At 43.5% G+C, this 24,974-nt stretch overlaps 1 protein-coding gene across 1 annotated transcript in view; it reads left to right on the top strand.

Annotated features, from left to right (window-relative positions):
- Positions 1-5,672: 5,672 nt before the first annotated feature.
- pgfb (placental growth factor b) overlaps positions 5,673-24,974 on the top strand; it is a gene marked incomplete at both ends in the record, with an annotated part of 46,258 nt that continues 26,956 nt past the window's right edge. Inside the window, 2 exons of the mRNA XM_080750904.1 lie at positions 5,673-5,684; positions 6,072-6,136. Of these exons, the coding sequence (XP_080607030.1) occupies positions 5,673-5,684; positions 6,072-6,136 (77 nt within the window). The remainder of the gene's footprint in view (positions 5,685-6,071; positions 6,137-24,974) is intronic.

Genomic DNA, 24,974 nt, shown 5'->3' with positions numbered 1-24,974 from the left:
TGGAAGCACTGCCTGTACTGATAAAACTAAATTACCTAATAATTATTACAATGTATATACTGAATATATATTTCTTTTTTTAAGTGGCTCAGTAGTTAATGCAGACATACAATTGTTTTAATAAAAAATGTGATGACCCTATGACACATTAACTATCCATCTAACTATTCATTTACCAAATGTCTGTCCACCGTCTGACCGTCTGTCTGCATGCTGACATCACTGATACTAAACAGGGTCGCCACCATGGTAACAATGCCCAACTGACATCAACAAAGCCCAACTGACATCACTGACTGACATCACTGCAGTGCCCAAATTTGGAGATGACATCACAGACTGGCCTGGACACGGAACACCATACACCATATACATATACCTACATATACCATATGTATGGGCATAAAAGAGTGCCAGCCAGACAGACAGATACAAAGGGTATTGCACAACTGGACATCGATGGTGACTATTCTTCCCAACGGGCACCGGTCTGGATTTTCCAACATTACTTCTGAGACCCCTACATTAAATCCCTAATCGCAAACCCAAGGCAGTATACATTTAGACCTAGGCCAATGTGTTTTTGGTCAAATTATTATTTTGCATGTCCACGGCAAAAAAATATTGATGAACATGTCCATCACAAACTGCCATGGTGATGACCCCTTTATGTTTTGAAACACCATTGAAACACCATGTAATATTATGTGTCTTAAAACCTGGCTTGTTTAATGTACTCTAGAAACGCCCCCAGACTGTGGGTGATGCATACAGATGGATTTCTCATTTTGAGATCCAATTTGCTCGAATATATCCGATTTCACTATACTTTTTAGTCTGGTATTTGAATAGGCGTATCCATTACATCAAGAAATTAAGTCTGTCTGTCTGTCTGTCTGTCTGTCTGTCTGTCTGTCTGTCTGTCTGTCTGTCTGTCTGTCTGTCTGTCTGTCTGTCTGTCTGTCTGTCTGTCTGTCTCTCTCTCTCTCTCTCTCTCTCTCTCTCTCTCTCTCTCAGTAGACTTAGTATAACTCAGTTTATACTATCATACAGGTATTACTATTCTCTAACTTTAAGCAGATTATTCTCATGTATTGTATGTCTTCTACTGAAAGTGACTGCATCACCAAAGCCAAAGTATCAAATTGCATAACGGCTTCCCCCAGCCAGACCATGGGAATGACCATTCTTTGTTAATTTGAGGTCTTTCACTTATTTCCTATTTCCCAAGACAATTGCTTGTAGCCGGGGAGCCACTGGGCCAAAATGAGAGAGGACCTGTGATGTCATGACATACTCCAAATTCTTGTTTGTCCTAATAATTTGGTCAATAAGGTACACAGAATGAGAGGCCTGCTCTGCCGGAAATCCTGCGAAAAAAAGTTTCCCATTGACTTCACTATACTGGAAAAAAACACACCAAAAAAAGTAGCATGTGAGGGGTCAAACTAAGGGTTCTTCATGATTCTGAATCCATTGCAAGCATTTGTTTTGCATGAAAAACATTCCTTGGGCTAGATTTCAGCCTCTCAAACCTGTGAAAAGTGATGAGTCATCACTTTTCACCGTTATTTTGGTCCGTTTTCTAGCCCAAGGAATGTTTTTCATGCAAAACAAATGCTTCCAATGGATTCAGAATCATCAAGAATCCCTGGTTTGACCCCTCACATGCTACTTAAAGCATATTGTTTTTGGTGTGTTTCTTTCCTTTATATTGAGGTCGATGGAGTGAATATACAAATGGCCATAACTTTTTTTCGCAGGATTTCCGGCAGAGCAGGCCTCTCATTCTGTGGACCTTGATGACCAAATTAATAGAAAAAACAAAAATTAAAAGTATGTCATGACATCACAGGTAACATCCTATTCTTTGAGCTTTTGGGCCTGTGGCTCCCCGGCTATTGGGATTGCTTGCTCTTGGCTTGCATGCATCATATCATTTCAGATACCATCTGCTGTGGCCAGGACAAAGAGTGTTGTACTGTCTGTATCTTTGCAATTATGAAGTACACCAGTGGTGTAAAGTAACTAAGTACATTTACTTAAGTATACTTAAATACAGTTTTTAGGTATTTACAATTTCCAAATTTCAATACTTTTACTTCTACTCCACTACATCTCAGAAGCAAATATTGTACTTTTACTCCACTACAATTATTTAACTACTTTAGTTACTACGGTAGTTACTTTGTAGATTTTGATTCTTATTACAAAACATACATTAACCACTTTAGCTCTCTGTATACATTTCGGCCATTTGAAAATAGCCGATCTATAAGCTCACAATGTGTTGCGATGCGACGAATTGTGATTTTAATACATTTGAAAACTTGAAATGGGACATTCTGCATAATGAGTACTTTCTACTTTTGTTACTTTAAGTACATTTTGATGCCAATACTTTTGTACTTTTACTCAAGTACTTCTACTTGTAATGGAGTTTTTCTAAATTGCAGAATTGATACTTAAGTAAGAAATGTGAGTACTTTTTCCACCACTGAAGTACACTCATATCTTCCTCTATTCCACTTTCCCCTGACTTTCATCTCCTCTCCACAGCAAAAGATTATACCAGGGGTTCCCAAACCTTTGCATGCCATGCAAGGACCCCCAACTAGCCGTAGCCTCTGCCCTCTGGCTAAAAAACAAGTTGATCAATAAGCTCATAATACGTTGCAGCAAGTGAGCTTGAAGATCTACTGTTGGCTATTTGTTTTTTTTTGTTTTTTTATAATTTTTATCCCACAATTTTGTAACCCATTTTTTCACCCAGTGCCAATTGCCTATGTAATCCTGGGCTCTGCTCTCCCTCTGCCAACCTGGGGAGACAACGGACTGACCTCATGCTTCCTTCTATGCATGAGGAGTCCAAGTTGCTTCTTTTCACCTGACAGTGGAGATTTCCCTGGTTTGGACGTAGCGCGTGGAAGGAACACGTTATTCCAACCAGTTCCTTTCCCCTCCATCAGGCGCCCCGGCTGGCCAGGGGGAGGCATTATTGAGACCAGGATTACGTGCATGTTTTTGTGAGGGTATCAACCCTAGGAGACACGGGGAGAACATGCAAACTCCACACAGAAAGGCCCTATCGCCAACCCCACCTAGGGTGTGGGCGCTGATGACGCGGAGGAGGAACACGCCGCCAGTGCCCACAGCGTCCCCCGGCGGGAATCGAACCCAGGACCTTCTAGCTGTGAGGCGAAGCGCTAACCACTGCGCCACCGTGTCCCCGGCTATTTGTTTTTTATTGTGAAAATGATTTGAGGTTGACATGCCCAAAATAAGAATGCCGGGTTGAAAGTGGTTTACACACACACACACACACACACACACACACACACACACACACACACACACACACACACACACACACACACACACACACACACACACACACACACACATACACACACACATACACACACACACACACACACACACACACTGGATTATTCTGCACTGTTGTGCATCAGCCGTCAACAGTGGTTGAGTGAAACGCATACATAAAAATATTAACAGGAAAACATCAGCACCGGTGGGATTCAACAGCAGTGAGAACAAAAAGGACGTCATACAGTCAACTATCATATAAGCTCTACTCTCATAACTCACGGTTTAAAACTGTTGCACTCATTTCCCATGGTGTAGTTATTGATGTCTCCCAGCTGCTCAACATCTGCAGATTTGTGTTTCCTGCCCAGTTTAAAGAGGTCTGTCGATTCATGTGCACACATTTCCCATGATAGCGTGCTTTGCAGGATCCTGCTGCTTCCATGCTATAGGCCCTGTCCCTATATCCACTGTGTGCCCCTAGCCCTTTAACGTTACCCTGACCAGGAACGTGCAGAGAATCTTAGAGAGGCCGGGGCTGAAAGGGCTTTTTGGTGAAAATATTGAAAATAGCAGACCTTCAAGCTCACAACGCGTTGTGCTGTGATGTGTTTTGAGCTTGGAAGTCGGCTATTTTCGGTGCTTGGTACCACACTGAACTAGTGAATACCGGATGTGGCGTAACAGCATAGATTTCTACACTGAGTGGGCAATTCTTTCATAAGATAAGATGCTGCATTCAAGTTCAGGAGAGTTTGGACAAGGCAATTTTCTTGAATGCTGCCTTCAGGTATGGCATGGAAAGAGGGCATTGTCATTTCTTTCACCAGTAAAAACTGAATTCATGGTCTGGAGAGGACACTTTTTTACAGACAGATAAAAGGGCAGGGGCTCAAGCCCCCTTTCATGTCTAATGTGTGCACGTGCCTGTCCCTGACCCAATACGATCTACACAGAAACATCTTGAGTGTCAGTTGGACATGCAGATCGTGCAGATCGTATAACCACAATCCAAAACGCCATAAGTCACTTGTCCAACAGTTATGAGACTCATCTCGGTAATCAAATGTCTTGTCACTACGGTTCCCAAAGGAGGAGCAGCATGCAGACGCCTCAACTTAAGATGGCATTTCCTCCTGTGACTTTTCCGCATTGATAAGAGCCATCCCAGGAGGCAACAGGGACTAAATGGGGGGGGGGGGGGGGCGACTGCGTTAGAGGGAAAGGCGCGCTAGAAGTCTTAATTGGTGAGTCCCCCCAGAATCACGTGAGTGTGTTCTGTAAATGCAATTGCCAGGAACCATTTGTCATTACATATCTATTAGACGGAGGACAGCAGATGCCCCCCCCCCACACACACACACACACACACACACACACCAGCCAACACTAACCCCAGCAGACCCATAAAAGCCACTGGATGAGCCAGTAGTGAAAGTGGATACAGTCACGAGAGAGAGAGAGAGAGAGAGATGGCCCAGAGATCCCCTTTTCTCACAGTGTGGGAATAAAAAGTCCCTGACACAGATGCATGAGGGGTGGGGGTGGGGGGCACTGTAAACATATGTACTCTCATGCCAATTTGCCAGTTTTGCATTGCATTTTGTGTGTGTGTGTGTGTGTGTGTGTGTGTGTGTGTGTGTGTGTGTGTGTGTGTGTGTGTGTGTGTGTGTGTGTGTGTGTGTGTGTGTGTGTGTGTGTGTCGGGGGGGGGGGGGGGAGCATCTCAGAGCTCTTTAAACTGCACCATCAAAGCTGGCAGATGTGGAACAACCCCCCCCCCCCCCACACACACACACACACTAAAGTGGGGATCCTGGTGGCAAATCGTCACTGTCGGGCAGAAACCTCGTATCTCCAAGTTTCAAATGTGTACGTTTTGTCATAAAGTAAAGCCCTGCTTCATCATACAAGACTATCAAAACTAGTGAAAATAGCAGATTCACAAGTGATGCGAGGTGTTGTGTGCTTGTAGATTGGCTATTTTAACTAGATTTAAATCATACAATGTTTCCACCCAACAACGAAATAATGGTCTTCATTTAGTCGCTTGGTGTCCCGTCAAGTCTCACTGCCACCTTGCCTGCACATAGCACATGTCAGCGTGTTATGACAACACTGTCAAGGGTTCTCATAAATCACCCTGGCTCTGTGATTCATCTCTCCATCTGTGCTGTTGCAGGCTGTACAGGTGCCTGTGGGCCCATGGTGTTCATTTACAGCCAGGTGTGGTGGTCGCCACCAATTATACTTCTGGCGCTTTTTCAAGACCGCTGAGGGTGGTTTCTGTACGGTGGGGCATTAGAGCAGAGTAGCAGTTGTCCTATAGCAAAATATGTCACAATGATTGATGAGGTGAGTGGGAAGTGTTTACTTTTTTTGGTCAAGGGGCAGATGCAACATCAGACAGTGTTGATTCCCTGGGCCTTAAATGAGGTCTCTTTACAAGTGCAAAAAAAGACATCAATCAATTCAAAACATTTCCAATTTTCTTTGAAAACATATTAATTTGTATTCTTTAAAATATTATTTTTTATTATTCTTTTTTCTATTGCTTTATTTTGGGGGTGGTGGGTTCACATATTCACATAATGAATGTAAAGTAATGTCAATATTTCTTTTTAAAATCTGTGTTTCTGGGCTTTTCGCATGTGATGAATCACATTTTCCTAATCATAGATGATTGTCACCTACACTATCATCTTTTATGTTATCTGTAATCTGCCTCTGTTTATCCAATAGGCCTGCACTTTGCAACCCTTTGTGCTCAGTACACAGTCCAGACTGGAGGATGGGAGGCAGCCACCGTGACCACTCTGTGACCCATTTATAAAGGTGATTAAAGATGTTAACCACAGGCCTTCAAGAATCAAATTAACTAACTCTGATGTTCCCCACCTGGTGCTGCACAGTGGCATTATTATGCAATGTTAAGATCCTTGTATTTTAGATTATATCTATGGATGACTTCATGACACATCTATGAGTATGACACAGCTGTGTATACTTTTACACAAAAGTACACACACGCACGCACGCACGCACGCACGCACGCACGCACACACCCACACACACTTGATGAGTTTAACAACATGAATAACCTGACTGTGGGAATGTGGGAACAGTTATTTGGCTGATGTGGCCATTAAGTTAAGTCCACTCCAACAAGACTGCTGACAGAAACACTTCTGGACTTCCTTGAGCACGGCCTTCACTAAGCTTTTGCTTTCAATCCTTCATCGGCACCTTTTTGCGCACGCGCGCGTGTGTGTGTGTTTCTGTCTGCCTGTCTGTCTGTCAGTGCCTGTGCCTGTGCCTGTGCGTGTGCGTGTGCGTGTGCGCGTGCGTGTGCGCGTGCGCGTGTCTATACCATTGAAACATAGATTTACCAGCCTCTTCTTAATCCCTGTCATTCAATTCTTAAACACTGAGCCGCAGAATGTAAACACAGCCTTATTAACACTGCAGGCTTTGATGGCAATCCTTATAGTAACCTTCAACGACTTGGGGTTTGGCTCTTCTTTCCAATTTGCAGCTCTCAGAACATTGGAATCACGATTGCTATAAGTAAAGCTTAAACAATTGGCCTACTTTATCTCTCAAGTGTTGGTATTTTGTTTTTATAATTCAAACCCTGCTTCCATTTTATAATATCTTAAAAAACAGACATGACAGCTTTGCTATTAAGCTATAATATACTATAAACAGGTATCAAGATCCATCCATCCATCCATCCATCCATCCATCCATCTTCAACCGCTTATCCGGAATCGGGTCATGGGGGTAACAGTGCCAACAGAGATTTCGAGTGTTCCCTCTCCTGAGCAGCAACCACTTATCCATTTCTTCCGGGGGGATCCCGAGGCGTTCCTCAGCCAGTGTGGAGATGTACTTCCTAAGATAAAAAATAAATAACCCTCTGAAAATGTTAGCTATATGAGGTCTGTGATCACATCACATTTCATTATTTATATCGTCACCGTCGGGCAGAAACCTTGTATCTCCAATTTTCACATCTTCATCATGCTTCATCATACAAGGCTGTCGCACAAAACTAGTGAAAACAGCAGATCTACAAGCACACAACGCCTCACAGTGCGTGGCGTTGTGTGCTTGTAGATCGGGTGTTTTCACTAGTTAGTTCGTTTTTTAAATGATAAATACAAAACGAACGCTTTTAGACATACAAGGTTTTCACCCGACATCGACGATATACCGGTAAATACTTCATCCACCCTTAAAGGGATGTTGGACTTTCGTTGAACCTTGAGTTGTTTAACTACTAGGGCTACTCAGTGTGTATTTAATATGTAATATTGGGATATGTATGCCCACTCCTTATCGTATCTATATGATAGGCCCATATTGCAATAGTTTGATAAATTGTCTGTTTTTAATATCTGCATCTGATTTGCCCTGTGGTAAATCCCTCTGCAATGAAGAGGGAGATCAGAACAGATCTAAAAGCAGCACCATGCGTTGTTGGCTTGTAGATTCCTTTTTTTGGCAAGCGACACGATCATACCATGGCGTATAAATTCGGCTTTAGACTCTGTATACCCAAGGGAGGTCCTGGCCCTCCTCTGGTTGATCTGTTTACAAAGTACAGCCAAACACCCTTTGACTGGCGCAGGGAGAACTGCCTGTTTACTGTATGCTTCCAGACAGACTTCATATGCGCGTCAGTGCTGGGTCAAAGGGTGACGGACTGACGGTAGACCAAGGGGGCCAGGCTCTCTAGCGGAACAAGGACTGTGACCCAGGGGAGAGGCAGGTGCACAGGGTGGAGTCAGACAGAGACTCGAGAGCGTGGGTAACATCAGTACTGATGTCAGTGTATAGTGGGTGGGAATGATGGAGAGAGCCACTGGCCTCTCCCCGTCTGAACTCCATGTATCCTCATTCTGCCAGGGGTCAGTGGGGGTCACACACAATATCAACAGTGGACACAAAATAATAAAGTCCGAGTGCACTCGGGAGAGCGGGCCTACCTTACAGACAGACATAGTTTACCAACCCTAAGTGGGAATCTGCGAAACATGACATTTTTTAACAAAGTGCCCTTTTCTGTGTTTTTCCATGAGAAAGTTGGGAGCGCTTGGACCAAACAGCTACCCAAAGCAAGGCCCCTTCGTCATGTGGATGGGCCTGGGGACATACCCTTCCCATGGTGCCTCATGTTCTTCACTGACCCGGGAGAGGGGATGATGGGTGAGATCTGACTGAAAGAGGGAGGGAGAGAGAGAGAGAGAGACACACCAAGAGAGACAGAAACAGAGAGACGGGCAAACAGAGACGTAAAGGAACAGGACAGACATCTGCTTCTCATCTCGATGGGAAAATTCCCCTGATCCCAGCGATAAGACTGGAGTCCCCCAGATAGAACAGCCTGGCTCCTAGGAGGCTCACCATTCGTAAGCAGGCTCCCTGAGGCCTTGTTGGATGCAGTCCAGGGTAACCCATTTAGCCCATGGGGTGAGTGAACAGTGAACCCCAGCCTGCACAGTAGCAACAAGCAGCACACTCCCGAGTCCCGACTCCCCGTCAACAATTGCAATAGAAAGAAGCAACACAAAATCTCCCAAAGTAATTAAGCTTGCAATAAAAAGCATGATTTTAATGGACACTGTGGCAAAGTCGGTATAGCGCTGTCGGCTCACAGTGAGAAGGAAAAGAAATTGGTTACAAAAATCTTGGGATAAAAAGATTGCAAAGAAATAAGCGTGATTTTAGATTTGATCTTGTGTTTCTTTAAATATCTGTGCTGGAATTAGATTAGATCAGATGGCTACACAGGCAAGGCAATATCTGGATGATTGGGTGTGCCGTGCATGTCCAATATGTGTAACCAGTAACACTCCCTAATCGGGAGATAAGCGACCGTAGGTCACTTATCTCCACAAATAGGGCAAAAATGTGTTTTGCCAAAATCTTCCTAATCCATGTTGATGACATGAGTGTAGACATACTGTGTAGTGATTTTCGTGATTTTAGGGCAAAATCTGTAGGAGCAGTGTCCAAAAATGTGACTGCAATGACTTTGCCTCACTCTGTCTCAGCCCCATCAATTGTTGCCTTGACGCCCAGGGGTGCTGCTCTGTTTATTTTCTGCTGATTAGGGCTGCTTGTTTTCACTCGTTCACGCACACTCGATACTGGGCAAGTGTGTGTGTGTGTGTGTGTGTGTGTGTGTGTGTGTGTGTGTGTGTGTGTGTGTGTGTGTGTGTGTGTGTGTGTGTATGCGCACACGCGTACGTGCATGGGTTGTAAGTGTCTGGGTTCATTCATCGCTGCCCCCCCCCCCCACCCCCAAGCCTTTGGTCCAACATCCATCAAGCTCGCCCCCTCATAGTGGCATGTCACAGACGCATGACCCATGTCCTGCCTAGTAACTCTTACTGCTGCCAAACGCACTTCTTGCATTTCAGTCATTTCAGTCAAGTCTCTCTTTGGAGAGTCTTGGATGTTGACCAGAGCTCCTGGTAACACGTTTCTGTAAAGTCTAAAAGAGGTTGTGACTTGTGTTCACACAATACCATCGGCGATGCGAGGCGTTGTGTGCTTGCAGATCGGCTGTTTTCACTAGTTTTGTGCGTTGTATGATGAAGCAGGGCTTTACTTTACCAAAAGACGTACACATTTGAAACTTGGAAATACAGGTTTATGTCCAACCGTGACGATATTTTAGATTTAGCGATTATGTTGCGAGGAAAATGTTGAGATAATGGCCATTTTGGTTAGAACTGACAGAAAATAACTTTGTTCTTCAAGTTTAAAATGATACTAAATATTAAATAGTGTCCAAATGAATTCCAAATATCATCAAATGATCTCGCGGCACCCCTGGACTGCCATGGCGGCACCCCAGGGTGCCCCGTCACCTACTTTGAAAACCCCTGCTATAGTGTACATAGTCTGTTTATAGCTGATCTACAAGCTCACAATGTGCCGTTAGCTTGTAGATCACCTATTTTCAGGTAAAATGTTCAGATGGGGGCCGCAGCCAAGTTGACCCAACTATATATTAAGTTGGGGGTCCATGACATGAAAAGGTTTGCGAACCACTGCGCTATATGATTTGAGCCCAAGGGAAAAGATAGCCTCCCTGTGTTCTACGCTGCAGCAGTGCAGGGAGCTCACAGTTGGTTTTGTTGGTCTCCTCTGTGCCAAAGAAATGAATCCCGGCTCAGCTTGATAGCCTTCAGCTGAGTACAGCAGATTACCAAAATCCCTACAAATGTAATTAGGGAACTGTAGGGTCTTAGACTGTAATATGATATCTGTGAAGGCTTGACAGCGCAACATAATATGAGTGATCAGCCTTTGTTCAGATTTGGAATCCCTTTTCAGTTGGAAAAAAGTCAAATCCGATAAGTAAATCAGTACAGATACCATCAGTTATAGCATTCCTTATCCCTTAAGTGATATACCAAATCCTTGAGCGACACACTCTGATTTCTCAGTATTTCAGCGTGTTGCCTGTTGCTCTGGGTTTTGTAAGTAGCGAGACAGAGAGAACACCAGAACCTGAACCAAGAGAGCAGACCTTTTTACCTCCTTACTTTCTGCCATCCTGAAGCCTTAGTTAGTTAGTTTTCTGACACATGGGAAAACACCTCTCTCTGTCGTTTGGGTTAGGTAGTATCGCTCTGCTCCCCAGGTACGGGGCTGAGGGGCTATCCTTTTACCACCTCCGGCCTGGGGGGGTTCACCTGGGCCATATGTCTGGGTACACCTCCAGCAGCCATGTCACTGTATCGTCGTCCACAGACACCTGATCTACAAGCTCACAACGCTTGTAGCTTTTTGTGTGAGTTTTGAAGGTTTTTGAAAATTTTAGAAAATGTCACTTTAACCTAAAATGCCCCCCAAAAAAGGGACGCCCGCCATGGGTTGAAAGTGGTTAGAAACCTGAGATTGCGGCCCAGGATGTTCTGGTCAACCTTTCCACTCAACCATACAGCGACTATATGGTTTGGCACTATACTTAATGTAGTGCATGTGCATCCTGCGGCCCCGGTGTTCACAGTCCTGCTGTTTTATCCACTCCGGTGGTCCTCATTTAACTGTCCCCTCTGGGCACTGCGCCATCTGGGATTGGTTGTCTCCAGCATCTCCCTGTCAGCTACGCTCCATGACTAGCCACTTACGAGCAGAGGTATAACAAACAAAAAAACAAACTCACATTGTCAGGAGTAATGAGATCCACTGTCCCAGTAAGTGCACAGTAGCCACGGAGCAGTAGGCTAACCCCAAGCACTTATTATTATTAATATTTTAATCGAGACACAGTGAATTGACAAATAATAATGGATGGCACAGCTGCCAAATTCCCATCAGTTGGTTGTATTGTTTATTAGTTCAAGTTAACTCTCCCCCAGTTCCCTGACCTCCACCCACCCTCTCTCTCTCCCCGCCAGTCCCTGTCCCTTGTTCTACAAGCTAGTTATTTGGGTAAAAGTATTTCTCTACACATAAATAAATAAATCTTCATGCACAATTTTGCTTGGCTTTGGTTTGCGTAAACACTTGGTGTACATGGATGAATTTCACCTTACACTTGTCAGACCGTGGCCTACTTTTCCAGGCTCCTCTTTGGGCTCCTCGTCTGTCCCTGTGACAGTCAATCGGTCACTTCACCACCCAATTAAAACACACCCTGGGTTGTAAGTCTCTGTGGGTTAATTAGGAAGATTCATAGAGGTCATGGTGACCTCTACTCTCACCACTACAGTGTTGATGTATACTATTGGTACTACATCAGTCTTTATAGACCATAGTCATCTAGATCACTAATCCTGTAATCAAGATGTGTGAAACGAGAAGGGTTCAAAACATGAATAACTCATACTCGCAGGAAGCATTAATAGCGTATTAGGCCTACACATTCCTCCCATCTAATGATTGCAGAATAAGGGAGTATCATCAAAATAATTAATAATAAAACAATTATGTGATCTGCATTTGCTTTGAACTCATAAAGATGCTATTCTATGGTAAGTAATACCTTCCTTACTAATATTTTTAACGCATTTTGCGGCAAATGTTAGTCACACAGGTTTATTTTATGGCTGTGGTTGATGTGTTTTCAAAAGAAGCCTTTTAAAAAGCTTCCCATTAGCCCCTGAGGGAGAATAAACTAATTTGAGGTTGAAAAAAAGAACACGCTCTGCCCTGAAAAAATAAACAGCAGCACTCCATCAAGGATGCAGTCCACTAAATCTCCCTGCCTGACTGAAGATTTTTCTAAGTGTCTCCAACTTCTTGAAATAAATCTAACCTCTAATCTAGTCTATTAAAAGTTATATTCCATTAGCCCCTCTCTGTGTATTTTCTCTTTTTATAACAGAGGATCTGAGAATAATTTTTCAATAGTTAAAGCATAGAATAATTAAGGCCCCTCCACCTTGGGCCCTAGTAACTCAGTCCCCTCCTGGTGGCGCTATAATAGGCCAATGTGGAAAGGGTGCCATGTTTTCTTCGGCCTTTCATGGCAATCGGAAAAGGTTTTTCCTTGCTTGGCCTCTAGGGAGTGCGCATACAAAGTTGTACACTGATCAGTGGAGTTATAGGTAATAACACGAATCGGCCTGTTATAGCGCCACCATGAGGCTGATTTGAACATTTTCAAGTGGCATTTCTTCCTCTGCCTAGTGGGATTGTGTGTGCACATTTTCACAGAAATCACACTCTGTGTACATGATTTGAGGCATTATGTCAGTTAAAAACTTAGCACTCCTACAAACTTTGGAAGCCAATCTTAGCCAGTCAGGATGGGATTTGGGATATGAAAATCTGAAAGATTGTATGTATGGGCCGTTCTGTCCGTGACATAAGCACGGCTCAAAAAGAACAACATTAAAGGAGCAGAGAAAAAGAAGAAATAGACAGTATAATCCCCATTTAGAGTTTTGAGTGACGTCATGCGATGCGAAAGTGTGGACAGTTGGGCAGATAGAGACTCTGAGGAGGATACTGGAAGGGGTTTCCCCAGGTGGGTATATGACCCCTGGTATATGGTGTCAAAAGATTTTTGGAAGTCAGTGAAGGTGATCAGCGCTGACAGGTTCTTCTCCCTATTCCACTATACTCCTTAGAGGCACTATCTACCCAACTGTTGTACGCTGCCATTTTGAGTTTCTCAGCAGAGGGTCTAAGACCTGTCTACTAGTGGACAGTAGCAATTGTTCTGTCCTCCATGTTGAATACCATTAATTTTGTTTCTTGGCTTTGAAATTGAGGCCGATCTTCCTGTATTGCTACTAACAGTAGTAGTTCCATTACTTTCTCTGCTGTGTGTAATGAGACTATGTCAATTAAGGCATATCATCTGCAAAGTCAAGGTCAGTGATTGTGATGGGATGTACTCGGCTAATCGCTGAGTCTTCCTAGGGACCAGTGGGAAACATGGTGTCTCCTCCCTCCAACTGATTGTGAGTCTCAGGGCCTGGCCCATCGCCAAAGAGCCTAAAACTCTTTAGTCTCACCATATCGTAGGTCAGAAGAACCTCAGGCTCAAAGAATGTATGTTCATGAGCTTTCCCTGATATATGTATGGCCACCGGTATATATGGTGTCAAAAGCTTTTTGGAAGTCAATGAAGGTGATCACTGCTGACAGACAGGTTCTGCTCCCTTCCAGTATCCTCCTCAGAGTCTCTATCTGCCCAACTGTTGTACGTATTGGTCCTCTATGGGAGGAGAGTGAATCTACATAACTCTGGTGCTCAATCGCCTATCTAACTCCTTCTGGAGGGGGTGGGTGGGTTTAGCCAGCCCAGGATACCCTCAAACTTTCTTCCCTTTTCTCACCTCAACCACCACCTCCATACCATCCAGTTTAGCACCAACGACATGGACAGCTGTCTTTACCAGCTTGTTCATTCTGTTAGTATCCTTAATGTTGAATGTCCTATGGTGATGTGATCCAGCAAATGAATTGTCTGGAAGTGTATAATAAATGCTCCTGTGATCATGCCAGGGGGCACTCTCCCATAAGTGAGACATTGAGTGAGTGAGTAATAGGAAGAATAACTACTGTACCTCCTTATCACAACCTTGATAGAATGGAATTCTAGAATCTACAGGGCTTCTAATGAATGAGCCCTCACTTAATCCTCTATTTGGTTGACTGGACTCCCAAGGGCTCTATATTAGACCCACTCCTGTTTTCGCTTTGAACATCCTTGCCAAACATAGCTGATCTACAAGCTCAAAACATAACAAAATGCTTTGTGAGCTTTGTAGATCTGAAATTTGGGTTCAAGTGGTTACAATTGCCAGAGCTTGCACTGAACTAGTTGAAACTGCATTTTATGCCCCTAGCTCTTGGAATTGCCTCTAACACATTGTGTAGATTCTTCCCTCTCTGGCAGAGTCTAGGACTTTGATTTCTAGCCACTGTGTCTCAAGCTGAAACTGTTTTGAATGAATTTGATTGTTCTGTGATTGATGTTTTCTTTTATTTGTCTGCTTGTTTTAATTTTATTTTATTATTCTGTGATTCATATGTTTGTTCTTTGGCTTATTTTAAATGTCTTTCTTGTCAGTGACATTGGAAATGCGGGAAACCTCAGCTGTCTTTTCGGGAATAAAATAACGTTTGAAATTAAATGAAATAATGTAATGCACCTTGCTTTTGCTTTTCTATGTGATCAACCATAAGCCCCTTTCCCCCACTCCATGGCTTATGTTGTAGTAGCGCGGGAAATGAAGTCTATTTTTGGAAGAATCGTTCGGTTTGTGATACAAGCACCAAATTTTGCACAAAGTTTCCTCTGGACCTACTTTTCCCAAAAAGCAAGTTAGCCACTCAATTTCTTTTTGAAAGGGTTGGGGTCCCATTGACTTTCTATACAGTAAAATAATACAAAAACATAAATCTGCTTTAAGTAGCATGTGAGGGGTCAAGCTAGGGTTTTTTCATGATCCTGAATCCAATGCAAGCATTTGTTTTGCACAAAAACATTCCTTGGGCTAAAAACAGCCCCCACACTACTGTGAAAAGTGATGACTCATCACTAAACCATAGTTTCGGGGGGGCTTTTTTAGCCCAAGGAATGTTTTTTTGTGCAAAACAAATGCTTGCATTGGATTCAGGATTATGAAAAACCCCTAGTTTGACCCCTCACATGCTACTTAAAACAGATTAATTATTTTGTATTATTTTACTGTATAGAAAGTCAATGGGACCCCAACCCTTTTTTAAATAAATTGAGTGGCTAACATGCCTTTTGGGAAAAGTAGGTCCAGAGGAAACTTTGTGCAAACTTTGGTGCTTGTATCACAAAGTGAACGATTGTTCTACTAATTTCACAGGCTATAGGTGGTGCAGTGAACCCTTTATCCATCTGTAAAATGTGCCCTCTTCAGACCATAAACACAGTTTTTACTATGGTGAAATAAATGCAAATGCCCTCATTCCATGCCATACCTGAAGGCAGCATTCAAGAGAATTGCCTTGTCCAAACTCTCCTGAACTTGAAAGCATCATCTTGTGTTGACAGAATTGCCCTCTATGTGTAGCAATCGATGCTGTTATGCCACATCTCCAGTATTGACTTGATTATGCTTAGTTCAGTGTTGAACTAAGCATAATCGCGTTGTGAGCTTGGATGTCTGCTATGTTCAATATTTTCACCAAAAGGCCCTTTTAGAAATTTCAACCCCTGCCTCTCTAACATTCTCTGCACGTCCCTGGTGGGGTGGGTATTGATTAGGGGTGTAGCGATATAGTAACTGTATCGAAATATCGTTTTTAACTTAAAAAATCGAAGTATATCGAAATGAAAACAGCTAAAATCGAATCGTATCGTTTTATTTTGTATCGTATCGAATCGGCAGTGCAAAGAATCGATTGTATCGATACTACCCACTTGTGCATTGTATTTAGCATTTTTAAGAAGAAAAAATTAAAAGGAGGGGTTTAATTACTTTTCCTTTCCATATAGCTACTCTTGGTCTATCGATACATGTGTAATCTCTGGGTTCATGTCAAGGTGCAGGTTTGTCATTATACAATGTCCATGTATTTGGCAGATAATCACTGTGTTTACTTAATTATATCCATAATAATACATGTTTCCCTTAAAAACCTGCACTATCCACACCTTTCACACAGATGTAATTTCTTTGCTAAATAGTTACTATATCGATTTTAAATCATTGAATCGAATCGTATCGTATCACCATGAATGAACCAATATCGTCCATGTATCGTATCGTCAACCATGTATCGTGATATGTATCGAATCGCTATTAAAATGTATCGTTACACCCCTAGTATTGATTGCGACCGTAGGTCGCATTTACTATCAAACCCTGCACAAAGCGTCAGTCTGTCTGTCAGTCTGTCTGTCAGTCTGTCTGTCACACCTCACACGTCACACTTTTTCCCTGCTTATATCTCCGCAACCGTTGCCCCGATCCATGCCAAATTTTGCACACACGTTCCTTGGCTGCCAAACTACAACCTCCAAGGACCCCCGGAGCTCCAGGGACCCCCAGGTCCCTGGGGGACCCCCAGATGTAAAAAATGACCAAATGCGCAAACATGACCAAATGACCACCCCAACGGGGCTGCTCACGGGGAATTCCCGGGGACCACCGACTCCTGGTGCTCCAGAACGGATGCAAAAGTGGTGGCGCCCCCAGTGGAGGACCCCCTACACTGCAGCTCACATAAAATGCCGTAACTCCGGCTAGGAGCGACCGGGACAGCCGGGGCCGGTACCTATTCGTCCGCCTTGCCGGCGCGGAGACCCCACCCCTCATTTCTCACATGGCCCTCTTCTAGCGCCACCATGAGGCCGATTCTTGCAAAACACATTTTTGGACACTGCTCCTACAATTTTCGCCCTAAAATCACGCAAATCGGTATACAGTATGTCTACACTCATCCCATCAACATGAATCTGTCCCATATAGCGCCACCTCCAGGCCGATTTTTAAAAACACATTTTTGGACACTGCTCCTACAGATTTTGCCCTAAAATCACGAAAATCACTACACAGTATGTCTACACTCATGTCATCAACATGGATCAGGAAGATTTTGGCAAAACACATTTTTGCCCTATTTGTGGAGATAAGTGACCTACGGTCGCTTATCTCCCGATTAGGGAGCCTTACTGGTACATACTGTATAAGTGCTAACCCTTACACAGCTGTTGAGCTCAGTCTCATAGCTGAACAGATAGCATCTGATCTGGCATGGGGAACTGTTGCTTGTTAGATGAACAAACTGAGGCAAAGTTTCTTATTGCGACCGTAGGTCGCATTTACTACCAAAACCTCCCCGGGCTGTCTGTCTGTGAGTGAGTCCGTCACACTTTTGCCCTGCTCATATCTCCACAACCGTTGCCCCGATCCATGCCAGATTTTGCACACACACTCCTTGACTGCCAAACTACAACCTCCAAGGACCCCCAGAGCCCCAGGGACCCCCAGGTCCCTGGGGGACCCCCAGATGTAAAAAATGACCAAATGTGCTCACACGTCACACTTTTTCCCTGCTTATATCTCCGCACCCGTTGACCCGATCCATGCCAGATTTTACACACACACACTCCTTGCCTGCCAAACTACAACCTCCAAGGACCCCCGGAGCCCCAGGGACCCCCAGGTCCCTGGGGGACCCCCAGATGTAAAAAATGACCAAATGTGCAAAAATGACCAAATGACCACCCCAACGGGGCTGCTCACGGGGAATTCCCGGGGACCACCGACTCCTGGTGCTCCAGAACGGATGCAAAAGTGGCGGCGCCCCCAGTGGAGGACCCCCTGCCACTGCAGCGCACATACAATGCCGTAACTTGGGCTAGGAGCGACCGGGAGAGCCGGGGCCGGTACCTATTCGTCCGCCTCGGCGGCGCGGAGACCCCACCCCTCATTTCTCACATGGCCCTCTTCTAGCGCCACCATGAGGCCGATTCTTGCAAAACACATTTTTGGACACTGCTCCTACAATTTTGCCCCTAAAATCACTCAAATCGGTACACAGTATGTCTACACTCATGTCATCAACATGGATCAGGAAGATTTTGGAAAAACAAATGTTTGCCCTATTTGTGGAGATAAGCCACCTACGGTCGCTTATCTCCCGATTAGGGAGTCTTACTGGTAATATTAGGATCTGTACAATATATTAATTACCTTTAGATGGCACTGTCAAAGTCACAGATACACCAACTTACATAAAATGTGGAGGCCTGCTGTTCATATTGATCGTTTCATATAACACCTTCAGACAAAAATAACCTCCTACCATCACTTGTGACTGACTTCCTACAAAGCAAAACAACACGCACATGTAGAATGGACCAGGCATGAAAACAGGATGACACCTGACGCGTGACAGAGATGTGACTATATGCGTCTCAAACATATGACAATGTAGCACGGAAGAGTAAACAGGATTTGACTAGATTGAAATGAAACGTAAGGTGTTGTTATGATCTGATGGTAATCACCTCAAGCAACAATAAGAAGCATTTTACTCATGGCTGGAGGACTTCCCCCTGACCAATACCTGCAGTTGGTAAAGGAGGAAAAATGTCATGGTTTGTTGGAGCTAATTGATGGCAGGAAGGCAGAAGGTCTGAGCACTGAATAATGTCACATCCTGTTTAGATATTTTGTCCAGGTGGACAAACATGAGTCAAAAACGTTACAAAATCACATCACACCTTCATGGTCATCTACCAGAATCATAATGTCAAAGGGGTTCCCCCCACCTCAGTCATACTACATAATTATTTGAACCACTTAGACTCTATATACCTACTGTATCTCACAATGTGTTGTGAGCTAGTAGATGTGCTATTTTCAGATTGTTTGCCTATTTTGACCAATGTTCGCCTGCCCTATGGCATGCCCAGAAGAGGGACGCTAGTGTTAATGTGATTATAATGAGCCCCCAACGATCAAATTAAGGAATCAATAGGCTATGAAATTACAGTGCCATGATGAGTGGCTCCTGTCTTCCTCAGCTTCTCTTTGCAACTTTACTGAATGTTATTCTGGTGCTTCTAATGGTAGAAGGGGGGGTTCTCTATACCTTCCCCTCAAAGGCCCCAGTGTGGAGGAAACCAGAGCTGCCCCAACAATGATGAATGGACATCATTACTGTTGTTCATCTGTTTACCTTTTACTCTGCAATAGTGGAAAATGAGGGGTCAATGGTAAAAAGGAAGTGTATTCACTGCGACACCCCAGTTCCTATTTGGGCTACAGAACATCAGTAGACATTGCAGAGTATGCAGGGGACCCAGTAGTCAGACACGACCAGCACTCCACTCCCCTCAGTAGTCTCATCACAATTAGTTGATTTAGCTTTTAGTGCTTTATAGTATATCCTATAAGGAAAATGTTCCATCAAGTGATAGCACAGACCTCACATGATTAGACCAACAGCAAAAACATTGTGGAATTTATTAAACACAGCATGTGAATGGATTATATGTACTTTGGCTTGTCTAGGAAAATAGCTTCGAATGTGTTTGAGTCTTAAGGCTAGAATTGTAGCCTCTGAAATTGTGCTTTAAAAAGGCTAAATGTGTAATCTGAGCAGGAATGACACTTTCGCCTAACCAAACACACTGTTTGACAAAGAGGCCACAAGAATAACATCTAAGCTCCAGCAATGTGTTTAGCAAAAGCACTGATGGCTAACAAGTTATTTAAAAAGGAGATGTCAGAGCAGAGATATACATATCCCCTGGAATAACATTATCACTTCAACCAGGTGTGCTTGTGTTGTCAGTTTGTATTCATGATGACAACAAAGTGACATAATTAGGTTGTATCAGCCAGTGCAGGTTTGAAAACATGGATATATCATTATTGTGCAGTAAGAGCTTGACTCGACTCTCATGCTTATGGGAGACAGACAACTGCTGATACAAACCCTGACAACCCTTACATCTCTCAAAAATAAATACAATAAATATAATCAATAATAAAAAGTGAACATATAATTAGAGATTGATTTCCACTGGTTTCTCATTATTCCATTCCTCAATTAAATACATAACTGAAACCATACAAAAGTTCATTATATACATATATATTTGTACTGTTTTTTTATTCTTGTATTCCTGTTGATCATGTATTGACCACCAGTTAGAGGAGATTGGACATCAGTTGAATTGAAGACTAAAGAGCAGGCTATAGAATAACAAAAACATCCTGTGCAGACAATGTTTTGTGATATATGCTGTCCAAGAACATGTCTGGCGAATGAATGGACGATATTTGGACAGGTAGAGATAAAGACTGACTGATATGACTATGGGAAAAGTATATCAGTGTCTGTCTGGGCAAGGGTAGTAAGATGGGAGAGGTGGGGAGAAAGAAAAACAATGCTTACTACAATAATTCTCTGAACAAGAATGGTTTCCTTCTTCTATTGTTAAAGCCATCCGACCTTGCTAGATGACATTTTATAAAAGAATGTTTTGCCTAGATGTGCCAGTTGACTTGATGGTTTAGTGCAGGGGTAGGCAATCTTAGGTACGGGTGCCAACATTGGCACAGAGGAGGGTGATCACTGGCACACTGGCAGAAGTGTGAGAGGATTTTTATTTTAAAATGAAATGTATATTTTTAATCATGGTCAATTAGCCTAAATTAAGTCACCTAATTTGCTGGGGAGGGCGTCAGGGAGATACTGGGTGGATTATTGCCCTGACTATAACGATCATAATAACAATGTCCTGCCGCCAATCAAAATATGTCAGAATGTTTGATGGAGTGTCATTAAAATGTATGTTGACATAGCACACTGACTGTCTAGAAAATGAAAACATGGCACTTCATTTCAGAAAGGTTGCTTTCAGAAAGGTTGCTGACCCCTGGCTTAGTGTGTGTGTGTGTGTGTGTGTGTGTGTGTGTGTGTGTGTGTGTGTGTGTGTGTGTGTGCGGCGCGCGCATGCGCGCCGCGTGGGGAGGGGGTGCAGCAGACACTCTGGGATGTTTACAAACACCATACCAACCATCCTAAGTGTGGTCTGTACAATAGCACATGGTGCTAGAATCATTCAGCACCGTTGGAGGAATGTGGAGGAGCCAGTGAGGAATCCTTGCATTCCAGGTCTACAGCAAACATAGAGAGTTCCATACAGAAGATTAACTCTATGTGTCAACAATGATGGAATCTCATCCCTTTCTCTCTCTGCAACTTAGCTAAATACTCGAGTCGCTCTCCCCCTAAAGAGGAAAATCCCCATGTATCCTGGAGCCCGAAACTCATCCATAGCGATGGGGTGCATGGCGACTCCAAATGTTTACCTTGCTCAAATGGCTCTTACAGAACATCCTGAGTACTCAAGTGGAGAAGTTTCTCAGCCAGGGACGTGCAGAGAGAGGCAGGGGCTGAAATTTCTAAAAGGGCCTTTTAGTGGAAATATCGAAAATAGCAGACCTCCAACCTCACCTTCAGTGCATGATACCACACTAAACTAAGCATAATCAAGTCAATACTGGAGAAGGCGTACAGCATGGATTTCTACACAGAGAGGACAATTCTTTCAACATAAGATGCTGCATTCAAGTTCAGGAGAGTTTGGACAAGGCAATTCTCGTGAATGCTGCCTTCAGCCCTTCAGGTATGGCAAGGAAAGAGGGCATTTGCATTTCTTTCACTGCATTCCTGGTCTGGAGAGGGCACATACTTTTTACAGACAGATAAAAGGGCAGGGGCTCAAGCCCCCTCTGATGTCTATGTGTTTGTGTGCACATGCCAGTGCAAGCTTGAGAAAGTCCTGGGACTGCCTGCAGGGTGTTTGTTCTCTGTCTCTTGGCATTTGGAACTAGTGTTAAATAATGAAGTTCTGTTAAAATGTTACATTTGCTGTTATCTAAGTGCCAGGACCACATTTAACAAATATCATCACTGCATAGATAGTGTGTCAAGTCTTCCCTTGAGGAGGGCAGAGATTGACACTAGAAGAGGGAGGAAGAGAGAGGGGGAGGAGATTTAAATGGCCAGCATTTGAAGAGGTAGTCAGGCAATTAGTGGCAAGTAGGCTATGTCATTCTACAGACCAAAGGCTGCAGAGCAGGACCGAAATGCAAAGATTGTTCCAAACATCAACTTCAAATGCACTTTTAAGAAGATGACCAGTTCAAACGTATGGACAAGATATGCCAACTGTTTTAATCTCGCTTGTTCCATGCTGTTATTATGACATTCGCTGGATTTTAATCTTTTCTTTAAACGGAACAAAACTGCAATTTTTCATCAACATTTAAAATACAGTCCACATCAACTTTCGCTCTGCAGGGCCTAACATTAGTTAACGCACACACACACACACACACACACACACACACACACACACACACACACACACACACACACACACACACACACATACACACATCAGGTTACAGGAGCGACCGGGCTACGTGACACACTGACTGCAGTCATACTGAAAGTGGGACGGGTGATATAGTTGGAGCGGCTTTGGAAGTTCATTGTCATCATCTTTTCTGCGAATATTCGGACTTCAGTGGATTTGCTGCGCGCTGGGAGGACTCGTCGTCATCACCTCTGTTAGCAGACTTCCCGAAATGAAACTGTGCTTTTTCATCCAGATCGCGGTGGCGCTTCACCTTCAACAGCCCTCACCTGCCCAGGTAGGAAGTGTATCTGACTATCAGCTCCTAGGCTGTTCTCAAAACTCAATGTCAGTGGAGGAAAAAGTACTCAAACTTTTTTACTCAAGTAAAAGTATCAACACTGCAATGCAAAAATACTCTGTTACAAGTAAAAGTATGGAATAAAAAAAAAACGCGTGAAAGTAGGCTACAAAAATATTTGGTATCAAAATGTATAGGCCTACCAAAAGTAGGCTAAAAGTAGTCTACTCATATTATGCAGAATGTCCCATTTAAGTTTTCAATATCTAAAAATATTTTGCAAATGTAGGCATATATTTTGTAATAATAATCAATATCTAGTATCAAAGTAACAAATAAAGTTATCAAATACAGTGGGCTGAGTAGCCTACATAGCCTACTTACTTTACACCACATAGTGCAGGGAGAAAAGTCCATAGCTCATAATAAAACGTGCTACATAAATCGACGTTTAATATAAAGCTACAGCTATCCTTTTAACTTAAATAGTTTGTCAGTTTTTAAGATAAATGCAATTATGTGTCGCAGACTATAGCATATATAGTCTATACAGCTAGGTTACAATAACAGCCTAAATTGGCGTGTTATTAATACCATGGACATGGTCTTAGGTAGCCTACTGTCGCAATTTATTCATCGCAGAATTCAAAACGGGTGAGTCAGCAGAAGCTCCCCAGGGCAGCTTTGATGCGACGGTCGAGTAATAGCTCCCATTGTGTCTTGATAAGTTGATCCCTCTTTGAATGTGTGCCATCCCTAAAGCACTGCCTTCACTGAGTGGAACGTGACAAACTGCATCACTCTCTCTCCCTGGGAGAGATGATGCAAGCAGACTAGCTGTTACATTTATGGAAGTTTACTAAGCTTGTAATTACAGAGCCAGATCATACTTTAAGAGACGATTTCACAGAAATGGATTTTGACCAAGTCATATAGTCCTCAGAAATAAGCCTGTTCAGAACACAAATTAGGTTTGTCCAGGAATTATTTGTTGGTTATAATATAAATGATGTTACCTATGTTCTATCGAATTTCTTTTGCATCACATGGTTACATCTCCATTCAGAAACATTGCCATTCAGAAGATAGGTGTCAAGGAGCACGGTGGTGCAGTGGTTAGCTCTTCGCTTTCGCCTCACAGTTAGAAGGTCCTGGGTTCGATTCCCGCCGGGGGAAGCTGTGGGCGCTGGGGGCGTGTTCCTCCACCCGCGTCATCAGCACCCACACCCTAGGTGGGGTTGGCGATAGGGCCTCTCTGTGGTGAGTTTGCATGTTCTCCCCGTGTCTCCTTGGGCATAGGCCCTCACACAAAAACATGCAGTAGTCCTGGTTTCTACACTACCTCCCCCTAGCCAGCCGGGTGCTCCCCAATGTCCCCTGGCGTGGCAGGGGGAGAGCGGAAACCAGGACTACAGGTTAGGTAGTCACCGGGTGAGAAAAATGGGTTACAAAAACCGTGGGATAAAAAACATTAAAAAAAAAAGGTGTCACCTAAACCTAACCTTAACCCTAAACCCTAACCTCAGTGGGGGTCTTTCTGAATGGGGATGTTTCTAAGTAGGGGTGTTTCTGAATGGAGGTCTGCCCCCCACATGGGAACTTGATTGAACAAGCTTAGTAGATTTATGGCAGCTGTCAAATAATCCTGGCTAAAAAGCCTAATTGGCAAGAGTTTGGGATTTGTAGTGTTACTGCTGTAGCATAGGCCTACAGGTATGTCTTATCTTGTAGCATATCTCTTTATTATCACATTTTTCAGCTGTGCTGGTGGTGATATGTGTATGTGTGTATGTGTGCGTGTGTGTGCGCGTGCGGGCATACCGGTACGTACGTCAGTGAGTGAGTGAAACTATTGAAACTTAATTTCAGGCTAGTCATATCACTGTCAGGCAGTAGGGGAGGATTAGCACAAAGCTGGTCTGTTCTCTGTGTGATGGCAGTGCCCATCTTTAGTCTTACATTGAACATTAGCCAACAAGGAATAGGTCTGAGCTGAAACAGGAGT

Source organism: Nannobrachium achirus, assembly GCF_963921795.1.
Source record: "Nannobrachium achirus genome assembly, chromosome: 20".
NCBI classification, from domain to species: domain Eukaryota; kingdom Metazoa; phylum Chordata; class Actinopteri; order Myctophiformes; family Myctophidae; genus Nannobrachium; species Nannobrachium achirus.
The sequence above is the reverse complement of the archived record's forward strand: the minus strand, read 5'-3'. Positions and strand labels throughout refer to the sequence as shown.